This window comes from Dama dama, chromosome 26 (assembly GCF_033118175.1).
Source record: "Dama dama isolate Ldn47 chromosome 26, ASM3311817v1, whole genome shotgun sequence".
NCBI classification, from domain to species: domain Eukaryota; kingdom Metazoa; phylum Chordata; class Mammalia; order Artiodactyla; family Cervidae; genus Dama; species Dama dama.
This window is the reverse complement of record NC_083706.1, coordinates 41,425,353-41,438,971: the sequence shown is the minus strand read 5'-3', so window position 1 is coordinate 41,438,971 and position 13,619 is coordinate 41,425,353. Positions and strand designations below refer to the sequence as shown.

The window sequence follows — 13,619 nt, the reverse complement described above, 5'->3', positions numbered from 1 at the left end:
CTGAAGTGACTTAGCAGTAGCAGCAGCAGCCTTTCCCTTCTTCAGGGGATCTTCCTGACCCAGGAGTCAAACCGGGGCCGCCTGCATTGAAGGCAGATTCTTTACCAACTGAGCCATCAGGGAAGCCCCAGGCTGACAAGACGCTGAGGGAGGGAACCCAGTTCAACCCCTTGGCCTGGGGGAGGCATCAGCTGGTGAAGGTGGGTGACCCCGGGTGACACCTGTCACAAGGCAGATATCTTTGTGTGGTGTTTCCAAGCTAGAAAAAGACAAAGTAAATGACAGGGGGTAACAGCTTCTTCCCTGTCCCTGCCAATGTTTGGTTCCCTTGGGACCTCGGGGTGATGCTGTGCAGGCCAGAGGGCCCAGGCCCAGAGAAGGGAGAAGCTGGGGAGCCGGTCCCCACTGAGGCCTCTTCAGCACCAGTCCTGACACACTGCTCACCCGACACTCTCCATGCACACCTGTCTTTCCACACTTCAGCCCCCAGTTACACACACAAGCCCCCTCGGCGTCCACACTGCCCTCCATCACCCACAGCCCCCCAACTCTCCAGCCTCCCACACAGCCCCCGTCACACGCACATGCTCCCCACATAGGCTTCACGCTTCTCACTCATATCCTTCCACCCTTGTGCACGTCACCCTTCCTGAAATTGTCTGTGCAGGTCTCCTCACACCCGCTTCCCTCTGTGCACACCCCATCCCCCACCCCCACACACTTTCTTTCACACACAAGTGCCTGCTTGCCTGCCCCACTGGCTCTCCAGTCTCTGCAAAGTCACACCGCGTTCCCCTCCCACAGGGACCCTGGCTTCCTCACTCTGTACACACTGCTTCACACAAATTCCACACAGAAGGCTCCCGTCTACTTCCGCTGCCATCCAGAAACTTCCCCCTCATGTACATTTCCCTTCACTCTCCTCCTCCTCTCTGGATCCCCCAGGGGATCCCTTCCCGGGCCCTCTGCATACGCATACTGTCCATTCCCCTTCCGTCCCAGACTCACCTGTCCACAGTCACACACACACATTCACACACACACACACACACACACACACACACACACACACACACATCAAGGTTCCCAGCATTCTCACACACTAGTTGTGGCTTCCCCCCACACATCCAACACACTCTTTCCAGCATTCCCTCACTCTCTTCACATTCACCTTCCTGTCACAAATTAGTGTCACTGCCCCACACAACCTAAGTGGGAAATGGCAGCCCACTCCAGCATTCTTGCCTGGAGAATCCCATGGACGGAGGAGCCGGGAGGGCTACAGTGCACAGGGTCGCAAAGAGTCAGACATGACTGAGCAGCTAACACCGTCACTCCTCTCTCCTGCCCTCCTCCTCTCACGCACACCCTCTCTCTCTGTCTCTCTCTCACACACACACAGTCACACTGACCAGTTCTCCCCAAGATACTGGGCCTTCCAGCTGCCCCAAAGCCACACACAGCTCAGGGTGGTTCTGGAAAGTGGCTGGCTGCCAGGACTCCGCCCCAGGGCTGAGCCAGGAATTTTAGGTCTCTGTCTGGGTCCAACCTGGAATCGTGCCTTCTCCTTTTTAATGCTCCAGCCCCATATCTAAAACTACTCACCAAACATGCTCCTACTGGCATACAGACCCGAGCCCCCACGGACAGTCACCTTCATGCATTAATCAACCTAAAACTAACGTTTGTGTGTTGTGCTAAATAGAAATCCTTTATAGTTACAGGATTAGCCACTTCTCCCCTTGTCATGTATTGATCAGTGCTCCCTTCGCTGGTATTTCCTACCTTGTCTACTAGGTGTCACGTGTCTAGACGTCCCTGGGTCTGTTTCTTGGCTCTTTTCTAAAACTGCCTCCTGCCTTCCTTCTTGCTCACCAGTTCCCTTTGTGCTGGGAACGCCGCCTAAGCCCCCGCAAGCTTGGTTGGGACAGTGAAGTCATCATAAAAAATTACCACAAATGCTATGGCTTGAAACAACCAAAATTTATTCTTTCAAGGTTGTGAGGGTTAGAAGTCAGAAATCAAGATGTCAGTAGGGCCCTCTCTGAAGGCTCTAAGGGAGGCTGCATCTTTTCTCTTCCTGACTACTGGTGGTTGCATGGAGAAGGAAATGGCAACCCACCCCAGTATTCTTGCCTGAAGAATCCCACGGACAGAGGAGCCTGGTGGGCTGCAGTCCATGGGGCCGCAAAGAGGCGGACACGACGGAGGTACCGTGGACAGCTCTGTGGTTGCCGGAAACCCTTGGCGTTGCGGAGCTCATGTCTATTTCTGTCCTTCCATGACACTCTTCCCATGGGTCTTGTCTCCCTGTATCTGTCTCTTCTATCCGTGTCCACATTTCTCTCTCCTGGTAAAGGCACCAGTCACTGGATTAGAGCCCACCCTAATCCACCCTGACCTCACCATGGTTGGATTACATCTGCACACACCCTATTTCCAGGTGAGGTCTCCTTCACCTAATGGTAAGGACTTCAACACATTTGAGCCCCTAAAATAAAGGACTTTCAATAAACATTCATGTGATTCTCATTGGGCAAAAAAGGTACAACGTATAATTGAATTCTCTGCATCACTGAATATATTCCTGACAGGAGAAAACTTCCAAGCTTGTCCAGACATTAGTGAAAACTGAAAGGTTAAAATTTTTTCCGATCTTGTCTTCTTCTCGTCCTGGTACGAATGTATGAGCTCAAACATCCTCTTGATTTGAGCATGGTTTTTAGGTGTTTCTGAGGTTTTTAGGTGTTTCTGAGGTTTTAGGTATTTCTGAGGTTTTTAGGTGTTTCTGAGGTGTTTCTGAGGTTTTAGGTGTTTCTGAGGTTTTTAGGTGTTTCTGAGGTATTTCTGAGGTTTTAGGTGTTTCTGAGGTGTTTCTGAGGTTTTAGGTGTTTCTGAGGTTTTTAGGTGTTTCTGAGGTGTTTCTGAGGTTTTAGGTGTTTCTGAGGTGTTTCTGAGGTTTTAGGTGTTTCTGAGGTGTTTCTGAGGTTTTTAGGTGTTTCTGAGGTTTTAGGTGTTTCTGAGGTGTTTCTGAGGTCTTAGGTGTTTTGGAGTTTTAGGTGTTCTCTGTTAGCCAGTTCAGTACAATCGCACTTTCTAAGTGGGAAATATTAATCCAACAGTTAATTCTCTTCAGTTTTGTTGTGCATGAGCTAGTTTAGAGCACCTGATAAGGGTTCATGTACATTGTAGATAGTCCTTTAAATAATATCTTTTCCAGTATGCATAATTTCCTGGTTGCAAGTCATGGAACATCTAATCTTCATCCATAAATTACTGAGATAAGATTTAGAATCAAGCTTAGAATGTCTTTTTATTAATTCAGTTAGGGGCTTCCCTGGTGGCTCCTTGGTAATGAATCTGCCTGCCAACGCAGGAGACACAAGTTCAATTCCTGTCCGGGAAGATCCCACATGCTGCAAAACAACTAAGCTCATGGGCCACGAGTACTGAGGCTGTGCTCTGGAGCCTGGGAGCTGCAACTCATACTTTTGTGTCCTGACATCTAGGCAGTTATACTTGACTGTGGTTTCTGCATATGTATTAGTCTGCTAGGTCTCTAAAGAAAAGCTATTGTTCTATACTCAGAACACCAAATATGACACCAAAATGTGGGTTTTAGAAAGTCTGCTCCAGGAATCAGGACTCCGACCAAATGTATACTTGTGATTGTATCACAACACAGAATGTAACCACACCCCACCAACTAAGTGGTTTCAACAAGGCTTTCTGGAGGTGAAGATTTTATCACATGAATAAAGAAGAACACATTCAGCCCATAAAAGCATGTGGTAACTTAACTATATATGAAAGTGAGTGTGAACACATAAATTATGTCTCATTAAATCACATAACTATATCCCTGATGCATTACCTTCTTAACAGAATTTTAAAAATGCCACCCCCGCCCCCTGCCCCAATTTCACCCCACATGAAGAGAAGTCTGATGGAAAGAATAGAACTGGAAGTCTTAACTGATTGTGAGCAAATATTTGACTTTCGCAAATCCTCAAAATGACCAAGCAATACATCTTAAGGGCCCATCAATAGTCGTGGAAAGTGAAGGAATTCTTAAGCATGAGCTTCTTTAGCTTCTTGTTAAACCTCACTCTGAGTAGAAGGTAGTATATTAGATCAACAGCCAGATTGTCATCAAGGGTCAGTTTTTGCCACCAAGAGTTGGTTTAACATTGTACCTTCTCATAGTCCACGGAGAAACATCGGATGATGGAATAGCTGTTAGAACATTGGGGAAAATGTTGAGCTAAATAATGCTATCATCAGAGAACAAAAGGTTTTTTTCTTCCAAGGGCTGGGAAAGCCTGAGTAAGATCTCAGGACAACACCCCACCCCACCACGTCTACATCTGGTACCTGGTGCCCCCAAAGGTGAAGACACTTATCTTCATCCCCACTCCCACTGCACTGTCCTGCTGCCCACACCAGCCTCTTCTACCCCAACAACAGAGTGGATCCCAACCCTAAAGGGAAGTGTGGGGGCCTAAGGCCAAGACAGAACATCATCTAGGTAAAGATGGGTCCAGTGGACAGGGGCTTGGTGAGACCCAAGGCTCACCTCTCCCAAGTCCTGACCAGAACAAACCTGCCTAGGGGCCAGAGGCCAGCTGACTTCTCACCTGCTGTGGTCCCTGATTTCTTCATAAGATTCATGACGGTGAAGCAATTCGAACTAACTGGGTGATGATCAATAGGATAATACCAGCGACCAATCGGACGGATGCAGACTGGCTGATATCTGGGGGCCATTATTAGTGGTTCTAAAATGACAAAGCAAAAGCCTTGTCAAATCTAAGAATACACCTTCCTCAGCACCGGCTGTCCTTAGACAGGACACGTTCCCCATATAGTTACTGACTCATGAGAAGCCACTCTTCATGTCCGGGTGTGGAAAGATGAATGGGCTTGTGCTCAGTCTTCGTGGAGCTCATTTTTCTCCTGAGTTGTGTTAGTCACTCAGTCATGTCTGACTTTTTGCGAGCTCATGGACTGTAGCCCACCAGGCTCCGCTGTCCATGGGATTCTCCAGGCAAGAATACTGGAGCGGGTTGCCATTTCCTACTCCAGGGGATCTTCCCAACCCAGGAATCGAACCCGGGTCTCCTGCCTTGCAGGCAGATTCTTTACTGTCTGAGTCAGTCAGACACAAACGTCCATCTGATTATCTTTCAGGTGGACATGTTTACTGTGAGGAGTTCTTTTTGAGGGGGTACTTAATTCTGTCTGGGAAGGAATAAGGGCTTCATTAAGTGACACTGGAGCTGGTTAAAGGATCAGTGCAACAGCGGGGAGAGAAGGCCTGGAAACATAATGCATATATAGATTTGGGGAGCATTGAGCAGTGCCAGGCGTCTAGGTCATTGGTTAATGAGGAAGGGGGCTCCTGTGCTGAGGGAGGTGGGCTGGGAAAGGAGGATGCTGGCAAGTTCTGTGCTATGCCCATCACTGACTCTCCAGATAGGAAGTCCACCAAGAGATCAGTAACTCTCTCCATCCATCATATTTTCAGTTGCACAAACATATGTGCTCATATCCACACATGAAGGCACTAGACCTTTGAAGAGAGCTACCACCTCCCCCACCTCCCCCACACCCAACTCAGTTACCTGTGGGCTCTGGGAGCAGCATGTTCTCCCAGTGTTCCAGGAATTCCCTAAGCCAATAACTGCAGTCTCCCACTGAGATCTTCCTGAAGTACTCTGCCAGCTCCTGGCTGTTCTCCCACTCCTCCTTGAGGCCTGTGGCTCCAGGATCGATGCCTGTCCAGGTTATGCTCATGGTGTCAAGGAGGAGGGCAGTCTGTCCATTGAGGCTGAAGAGCAAGGATGCACCAGAGCATTGCTCGGCTTCACGCTGACAACACAGCCTGACCTGCAGGGAGGGAGGACCTGCGCCCCCACACACAATGAATCCTTCTGAACTGTCCACAGTCCATCCTCCCCAGCCAGTAAAGTGTGTCTGCACATCTAGAGGCCCGTGATCTTCTGACCATGACCTCCCTCTCTTACCCATCAGGTCCACCGGGTCTCTAAGGCTGGATCACATTCAGTCTTTTCACAGGAAGGACCTCCCTGCATGCACTCCGCCCCTACCCCTCTCTTGCTGTCTCCAGCTCCCCACCTCTCCCATACTTACCCCTCATCTCCTTTTTGTCCAGTTTGATGACAGGCAGGACCATCCTGAGCTCTCTTCTTGCTTCTCCCACCATTTGGCTCAGTTCAGTCCATGCTTTGGTGTCGTTTACCTCCTCCCCCAGGAAACCCAAAGGTCTGACCTTGTGGCTGTCACTGTCACACTGGAGGAAAGGCTTTGTGTCCACGGAGCCCTGGACTTGACACCAGGGCTGGCCTGGTCTGGACTGTTTTTTGACAGTGAGGTCGAGGCACAGAGAGTGGGCATCTGTGAGAGAAAACCACAGGTGCGTCTGGGAGATTCCCCTCCAGGGCCTGGTTGCAGAGGGAGGGGTCTCTATCCCAGACCCCCTCCTCTGCTGCATCCTCAGTCCTGTCTCACCTTTAACTGTCTGAGCTTTAGTTAAACACTTTGATGCCACCGTGGATCTTTTCTGTCCATATACTAGTAGAAGGAAGATTTCTCTGATATATGGTGGCTCAGGCAGTAAAGAATCTGCCCGCAATGCAGGAGACCCAGGTTCAAACCCCTGTAGGAGGAAATGGCAATCCACTCCAGTATTCTTGCCTGGAGAATGGACAGAGGAGCCTGGCAGACTACAGTCCGGCATAGGGTGTCAAAGAGTCAGACACAGCTAAGTGACTAAGCAGGCACACGCCAGCTTGTGAGGTAGCAAAATAGAAGATAGTGTCTGCTTTCTAGAGACTTAAAATCTATCTGAACAGACAAGACTTTCAATGGAATGGGAACAAACATGTCATAGGACACATTGCACATTATCGATGGGTCCCTAGGCATTGGGAAAGTTTTACTGGAGTAGGAGGTGGGACTTGGCTGGAGAGGGAAAGCGGCTCCAGGAGCACAGGCCGAGGCACGCTGCCTTGGGCGGGGTCCCGGAAGGCAGGGTGTCACCTCCCGGGCAGCCAGTCCAGCCAAACCACACCCTCACCATGCTAAGAGCAGGTGGACAGGCGCCCACCAGGGTGAAGCCCCTTCCCTCCCCGTTTTCTCTCGTCCCCCACTCCCCCAGCAGAGCCCCAGATCCAGGACACTCACTGCCCAGGGTCTTCCCAGCTTCGGTCAGCAGCAGTGTCAGCAAAAGATGACCTGTGGTGTGAGCCAGTGACTTTCCTCCCTGCAGTTTTAGGAGCATGACCGGAAAATGTAGTCTGGGGTGTGTCTATACCTCTGCCTCCTGGCACCTCCCAAAGTCTTCAGCCCTAGACTGAGGAAGCCCTGCTGAAAAACAAGAAAAATAACACTTATGCCCAGGAAGTACTTCTTAAGTTTCAAATGCAATTACTCACTTAAAAAAAAAACATAGTCATGACATTACAAAGCCAAATTCACTTTGAACAACTTTCCTCCCTCCAAAAAAAGCCCTTTTCTGGTGTGAGCAAGAAAATCCCACGTTTTGTTGGCTCTTCTGCTCACTCCATGAGCCACTTCCTCCTCTGATCTTTCTTTGAACTCACTTCCTCCCTCACCCCCGCCCCACCTACGCTGCCATCTCCTGCTCAGTTATCCCTTCTTTTCTCCTCCATCCACTTTCCATCCTAAGCTTTTTCTGTAATGATTACGATTCACTCCATGTTAGTCACTCAGTCGTGTCCGACTCTGCGACCCCCTGGACTGTGTAGCCCGCCAGGCTCCTCTGTCCATGGGATCCTCCAGGCAAGAATACTGGAGTGGCTTGTTATTCCCTTCTGTTAATCAAACCAGCAGCGGCCGTCCCGCCCTAGGTCTGTCATATCAGAGGACGGTGTACAAGAGTCCAATCGTCCTGTTGGTGGCGAGCTCCAGAAGAGCCAAGAATTTATTACCGTTTGCTCATGGGCAAGTTGCAAAGTCCTCCTAGGGCTCCGGAGGAGCAAGCTCACCGCCAAACCTGGACGGATTTTCCCGAGTCAGGCAGCAGCGGCCCCTCCCGCCTTTCCCAGCCCCCTCCCCTACACTAGGCGTCTCCCGCAGGATGTCAGCCGCGCAGGTGGCTCAACCCCGCGGTCTCCCGGGTGTTGGCTTCGGGGTGGCGGGAGAAGACAGAACATTTGGGGGGGGGGCGCCCTGGGTTCCTACTCACCACCCACTCCTCCTCCGCACCCGGCTCCTGCGATCGGCGGGGCGCTGTTCTCGCCTGCCCGGTCCAGCCAAGGTCGCTCTTGCGCAGGTTCAAACTGTACAGTTCGCAACCACAAGAGAAGTTCCGAAACTCTCCTCGGGGTTTTCAGTTTCACTCGCTCTTTCGAATCTCGGCCAGACGCCCCGCGGCCCCGGCTCGGGGAGCTCGGCCGGCGGCGTTCGGAGCGGCTTCGCTGGAGCGGGGATCCCCGGGCGGGCGCGGAAGAGGGGCCCCGGCGGAGGTGCCGCGCTTGCGGGACGGCGCCCCCGGGAGGCCCGCCCGGCCGGTGAGTGAGTCTCTGTAAGGAAGTGAGCTGGGTGCGGGGTGATGAAGAGGCTCTTTCCGGTAAGCCGGAGTGACTTCGGACCCGGGACCTGGGACGGGGGGCGGCCGAGGAGCCACGGGCGACTTCTCGGTCCCGCGGGGGCCGAGGTTCCCGGAGCTCGGGCCCCGCCACTCTCTTCTCTCTACTATCCTCTCCTGCGGGTCCGAAAGCGATTCTTCCCTGGCCACCTGACCAGCTGCCACAAGTCAGTCCTTGGATGGCATTCCTTATAAGGGCAGCTAAATAAAGAGATGAGGTAAATAAAATACATGGCAGCAGGCCATTTATTCTCCGACTGTTCCGTTACTCCCACCGCCCTTCCAGGAGGTCTGTGATCAAGTCTGGGACATGTCCGAAGGCTAGGGCATCACCCCGCCTCTCTAGGGACAGCCCCTCTCTGCTCCTCCCCACGGTGGTTCCACGTTCACCTTGAACCTCCAGGGTCCCAGGCACGCGGTCTTCCCCAGCACCCCTCACTTCACACTGCCTCCCACACGGAATGTCTGTTGTGTATTGGTTTGATCTGATTTCAATTCCGCTTGCTTTTGACTTAAATGAAGTCAATCTACTTCTTTATGACTTAAATGTTCTAGTCCACTTGTTTATAACAAAAACAAAAAAGTTAGTTTTTCATGGTAAAGTTATTTTGAGACTAGAATGATGTAAGATGTGGCAGAGTGTCATTGAATCCCTTGTGGTTCATAAGCACTTTTTAGATCACCTGCCATGGGTCCTCGCTGGGAGCTAGTCCAGAGAACACACACATTATGGAGTGTGAGTTCTTTATCTATTCTAGATGTCAGTCACTTACCAGATATATATGTGCTGGTTCTCCTGTTCAGTCGCTCCATTGTCTTTGACTCTTTGCGACCCTATGGTTGTAGACCCTCAGACTCCCCTGTCCATGGGATTTGCCAGGCAAGAATACTGGAGTGAGTTGCTATGTCCTCCTCCAGGGAATCTTCCTGATCCAGGATCGCACTTGTGTCTCCTGAGTTGACAGGCAGATTCTTTACCAATGAGCCACCTGGGAAGCCCTACCGGACAAATGACTTGTAAATATCTTCTCTCATTGGAGATAGTCTTTTCACTTTCTTCATGGTATCCTTTAAAATGCAATTTTTTTTTCATTTTGAAAGTCTTTTTTTTTCTGTTGTCATTTGTGTCTATATTGTATTTTAGAAGATTTCTGCCAAATGCAAAGGCAAAGGTTCACTCATCTTTTCTTCTAAGACATCCATAGTTTTAGCTCTTCAATGTGTGTCTATGATCCATTTTGAGTTAATTTTGTATATGGTGTAAGGGGGCGGGTCAACCTCATTCTTTTGCATGTGACTCTCCAGTTGCCCCAGCACCTTTGGCTGAAAACACTCTTCTTTGCCCAGGACTTGACTTAGTAGCCCCTTGAAAATCAATTGACCCTTGTCAACTTAAAAAATAGTCACAACCTAAAAGTTGAGAGCTGTGTTATATTTGGTGGAAATTTTTAAGACATAAGTCCGGGAAGTAGCATCTGAAGTAGCCTCAAGAGAACTCTTCTGAGAAGGCGATGGGGAGGAGTCAAGTTATGTAGCAGTTTGCAACAAAGGGCAGGTAGTCTGAACATCCAAAGTATTTTTGTAAATTAAAGAAAACCAGATATCTCAAGTTAAGGAATTTAGTGCTTTCCTATATGTGGGAAGATGCAAGAGTTTGGGCTCACTGAAATCATTGCTTTCATGTGCATCTCAGCTCTCTGAGGCCAATTGTCTGTGTTTTCACCTTCCCAGTTCCTCAGGGCTCCCAGTAGCAAGTGGCTGCAGCCTGATTCCTGCCATATCACACAGGTGTTCTTTTCCCTCCTGAGTACACTGGAGGGCTGGAATCGCTGATGACTGTGACATCCTTGTTTACTGACATAGCAGGAAATATTTCATTTCAGTCCTTTCCCTTGGTCAGAAATTTGACCAATATTTGGGAGACATTTCATGACCAATTTTGGTCCCACAGTGCTGAGAGGCTCATCCCAGGTCTGGTGAAAGTTTTCGTTGATATATCACTCCAGGTATTAGTTTCTGGATTAGACCCATTGATAGACAATAAAAGATTTTCTGGATCCTCTGTCTTTTAACCTATTGTGATCCAGGAGATAGTTCCCTTCTTTTCTTTTCCCACACCTAGAGTCACACTATTATATTTAGAGATCACATACAAAACTAAATATTTGTTTAATTGTTTTAAGTCACTGTTAATTTGTTGGAAGCCTGGTTATACACTCTCAGAAACAACAATCTTCTAAAATAGACAGAATATAAATAATGTAGCTGTTAATAGCAAGATTGACAGAGTCATAGTGTAGTAGAGACACAGACATAAACAATTTGGAAACGAAAAATAAATTAAAACAAAGATTAGTATCACTACTTGTAATCAAGTTGCAATAAACCATCCATAGGAAAGCCAGCTGGAGAATCCAAATTTTGCCAGAATCCGGTGGAGAGAAAAAGTTAAATATTTCATCTTTGTTTCCAAAAGCTTAATATATCAACTTGTGACAGGATTAGAGAGAAAGGTTTACTGGAAAACAGATTCAATTTAGTGTGTTTCCTAAAATCAAAGTTATACATTATATTTATCAGTTTATTTAGTCTCATGTACTTAATTCCTATTGATCTGCAGGAATTAGTCAGGTTTTCTGTTATAGTGTGCCATTTGTTACCCAGTTTAGTGGCATTACCTAAAGGTTATCAGAAACTTACATTTGTTTAAACAGGTTCTTTTTATGAGTCTTTTTGAAAATCTCTATTTTGTACAAGCAATGTAAAATTATAATCGTCTATGAAGGACAAATTTAAAATAATATAGTTAAAAATTTGAATACAATGTAATTAGCAGGAAACTTGGATATTTCTGTAACATATAACCTTTTAGGATAATAACTAGAATTATGACTGATACCATTATATTAGGACATATCAGATGTTAGGGATAAGTTTTGGAATATCTATATTAATGACATTTATCTGTACATTGCAACCTAAAGTTTACCTTCAATAACTTGACAATGTTTTGAATTAAAAATAAACTTAATTTAGTATTTCTCTCTGAGATGTCTCAGAGATGTTTTTTTGAAGCATCCCTGAGTCAGCTGGAGACTAAAGGAGCTTTAGTTAGATTTTGCTATTTGGGAAGTTTGTTAGAAATATTTTAAAAAGTTTTAAAACACAGCAGGATCATAGGTGACTGAAACAGCACTCACTCACTGTACCAAGGTCACAAAGCAGTGAACACAAACATGGCCCCTGTAAGGGAGCAGACACTGTGCGATTTGCTCTCGAGCGGGAGCGCTCTGAGCAGAGAGACCGGACCCAGCCTCGCGTCAGCTTCCACGACAGACCCGTTTAGGTAGCTTCAATCTAAGTGTTGTTCATCCTAACTATGTATAAAATTTTTTCCTCCTCAGGGTTCCTTTGCATAATCTCTCATCACTGTCTGTATTCGTCCTGTCTCTCATTTTTCCATCTAAATATGATCAACCAGTTAATTTTTTTCCTCCAGAAAATGTAATCTCATTTCTCATATCTTTTTGAACTGAAAACATATTTTACTTCTTCCTATATACTGAAATGTTACTGTATTATTCCTTATAGCTTTACTGACATGTTTAAATTAGAATCCTCAACACTGAAAACCTTAGTTTTTAGTAAAAGCTAAGAATTAAGCAATGAATTGTCTTTTACACTGGCATTTTATAGACTGGTTATCATAAACACCAGTGATAAGTTTTCAAAACTTTTGCTCTCTTATAGAGAACACCTCGATGTGATACCAACATTTTTATTGATATTTCTAAATACCTTTAGTTTTTTAATTTAGTAATTGATGTCTCAGTATCTTTTATTCAATAAACTTTTGTCACTTAAATTAACACAGTTCTAGGACTTTCAGTCAGTCAGTCATTTCAGTTGCTCAGTCGTGTCCAACTCTTTGTGACCCCATGGACTGCAGCATGCCAGGCTTCCCTGTCCATCACCAACTCCTGGAGCTTGACAAACTCAGTTATCAAATATTTAGAAAGATTATTTTAAGCAGACATTTCTAAAATATAATTATTTTAAGAGTTTATCCCAATGATTTTATCTCATTTACATTTGCTTTCAGATTTCATCATATCAAGTCATTTTTCTTATAACAGATCTAGTAAGGTCTTATGTATTAAATCTAGGTACAATAAGGAGTTACATAATTTTGATGACTCTTGACATATCTAAACAATTAGATAAACAAACAAACATTGATACCAGATAGCAACTTAATATTGAATATTTCCCAGTTCACATGAACCTGAAAGTTACTTTAGCCACTGTCTTTAAAGGTAAGTGCTTTTTATTAAAATTAAATAGAGTTATTTATAAATCTAATTTTGATAAAACTTTTTAGAAGTAGAGATATCTCATATGTATAATGTGTACACAGAAATATACAGGCAAAACCACAGATCTCATAGCTTCACTTAAAAGCTTAACCATTAATCGGGTATTACGATATAACCTTATTAGTTTACAAAGAACAGCTGAAGTACATTTACGTTGTTTGCTCAGATGACCAAGGCTTTGCTATCTGTAAGGTTTGGTTAAGAGAACATTCCCAGCGCTTTTAATTTTAAAGCTGCCACTTTTTCCCCTTGGTTTCAGGTCTTGTCTGATGGAGCTAATCTGGCTCAATCTCAGTCCTTGCAGCTTGTATTTACATTTTGGTTTGTAAGAGATTTCTAAGAGAAAGCCAGTTGCTTTTATAGTTTTCCAAAGAACAGTTCTGTCACCTAAAGATAGGAAAATCAGTGATAAGATCTTTAACGAAACTGAAATTTCTTTTACTGTCTGTTTTAGAACTTTAGAGTTTAACTTACCATGCCTTCAAAGGTTTATATCAAGTATTTAGCAAAGGTCCTTTTGAGTTTACAAATTAGACCCAAAGCAAAATTACTAGTTTTATGAGTCCTTGTATGCTAGTTCCCAATTTGTTTGTTTTTTTACTTCTATGGCT

The 13,619-nt window shown here is 46.2% G+C and overlaps 1 protein-coding gene across 12 annotated transcripts; it reads right to left on the bottom strand.

Annotated features, from left to right (window-relative positions):
* Positions 1 to 2,006: 2,006 nt before the first annotated feature.
* On the bottom strand, positions 2,007 to 8,796 carry LOC133047321 (retinoic acid early transcript 1E-like). 12 transcript variants are annotated; one of them, XM_061130537.1, is made up of 7 exons: positions 8,231 to 8,793; positions 7,207 to 7,389; positions 6,154 to 6,417; positions 5,625 to 5,906; positions 4,638 to 4,778; positions 4,197 to 4,236; positions 2,007 to 2,350 (listed from the first exon to the last, which is right to left on the bottom strand). In XM_061130537.1, exons 2-7 carry the CDS (start codon positions 7,301 to 7,303, stop codon positions 2,326 to 2,328), a joined length of 849 nt encoding a protein of 282 aa, XP_060986520.1. In that variant the 5' UTR covers positions 7,304 to 7,389; positions 8,231 to 8,793; the 3' UTR covers positions 2,007 to 2,325. The 12 variants fall into 12 exon arrangements, with proteins under 12 accessions (XP_060986520.1, XP_060986512.1, XP_060986513.1 ...); XM_061130529.1 differs by lacking the exon at positions 4,197 to 4,236 and having other exon boundaries at positions 7,207 to 7,386; positions 8,231 to 8,795; XM_061130530.1 differs by lacking the exon at positions 4,197 to 4,236 and having other exon boundaries at positions 8,251 to 8,795.
* Positions 8,797 to 13,619: the final 4,823 nt, after the last annotated feature.

Bases quoted from the DNA above. Each gene is read 5' to 3' on its own strand.
- LOC133047321 (XM_061130529.1), bottom strand. From the start codon at position 7,303: ATGCTCCTAAAACTGCAGGGAGGAAAGTCACTGGCTCACACCACAGGT. The intron at 5,907-6,153 runs GTAAGTATGGGA...GTGGGGGCGCAG, and splicing joins GGACAAAAAGGAGATGAGGG to GTCCTCCCTCCCTGCAGGTC. The intron at 2,351-4,637 runs GTGAGAAGTCAG...TGCCTTTACCAG, and splicing joins GAAATCAGGGACCACAGCAG to GAGAGAGAAATGTGGACACG.